Source organism: Hippocampus comes, unplaced genomic scaffold, assembly GCF_001891065.2.
Source record: "Hippocampus comes isolate QL1 unplaced genomic scaffold, H_comes_QL1_v1.1 scaffold22, whole genome shotgun sequence".
In the NCBI taxonomy this organism is placed as follows: domain Eukaryota; kingdom Metazoa; phylum Chordata; class Actinopteri; order Syngnathiformes; family Syngnathidae; genus Hippocampus; species Hippocampus comes.
The window spans coordinates 8,460,733-8,461,446 of record NW_017806175.1 but is presented as its reverse complement, the minus strand read 5'-3'; the positions used below and the strand labels follow the sequence as shown (position 1 = coordinate 8,461,446).

Sequence of the window (714 nt, the reverse complement as noted above, 5' to 3'; positions counted from 1 at the left end):
CGCCGCCCGTCCCTGCCACCAGCACGGGGTTGAGCTCCGCCTGCTGGATGATTTTCACACCCTCCGGTTTCGTCCACGCCGACTCTCTGGTGCGAGCGTTGTAGTAATAAGCCTGGGGGGGGGGGGCAAAGACGTGAGAGGCCAAATATGGGCGGCCCGGTGCCACCCAGCCACATCCATCGAGGGCTCACCTTGCCCTCGGGCGTCTTGTTCTCCACCCAGATCTCCTCGGCGGGGTTGGGCGCGGGGCCCGCGGCGGTCGGGACCGGCGGCATCCCGGGAGGGAAGAGCATCCCCGGAGGGGGCGGAAGGTTGCCCATGGGAGGGGGAAGAAACGGGGGTCTCTGCGGGAAAGATGCGCTGACTTTGACAAAGTTGCCGGCAACGATTTCGGGGCTTCCTGCACGAAGTCGCAATTGAGGGGCGCCTTCCGATGCCGCGACAAGACCGTCTTCTTACGGTCGTTGGATTGATTTTTTTCCCCCCTCTTGAATTCAGGCTGCAAGCTAACGACGCCGATGAGAAGAGCAGCCGTTTGCCGGCGCGATGTGCCGCACATACGATCGATCCCCTTACTCGACTAACCGCCGCAACTATTGAAGACTCGTCGACTGACGGTGGAACCGCTGAACAAAAGTCACCTGCAGGTGGGGTGGTCCGATGGGGGGCGGCATGCCCGCCGGCGGCGGGATGGGGGGCATGCCGGGGTCAAAG

At 63.7% G+C, this 714-nt stretch overlaps 1 protein-coding gene across 1 annotated transcript in view; it reads right to left on the bottom strand.

The window, feature by feature from the left end:
- The window catches only part of tcerg1b (transcription elongation regulator 1b (CA150)), a gene marked incomplete at both ends in the record, with an annotated part of 8,510 nt that extends 7,797 nt beyond the window's left edge, over positions 1–713 (bottom strand). Inside the window, 3 exons of the mRNA XM_019896504.1 lie at positions 4–112; positions 192–344; positions 642–713. Coding sequence (XP_019752063.1) covers positions 4–112; positions 192–344; positions 642–713 — 334 coding nt within the window. The remainder of the gene's footprint in view (positions 1–3; positions 113–191; positions 345–641) is intronic.
- Between the last annotated feature and the right edge of the window lies 1 nt (position 714).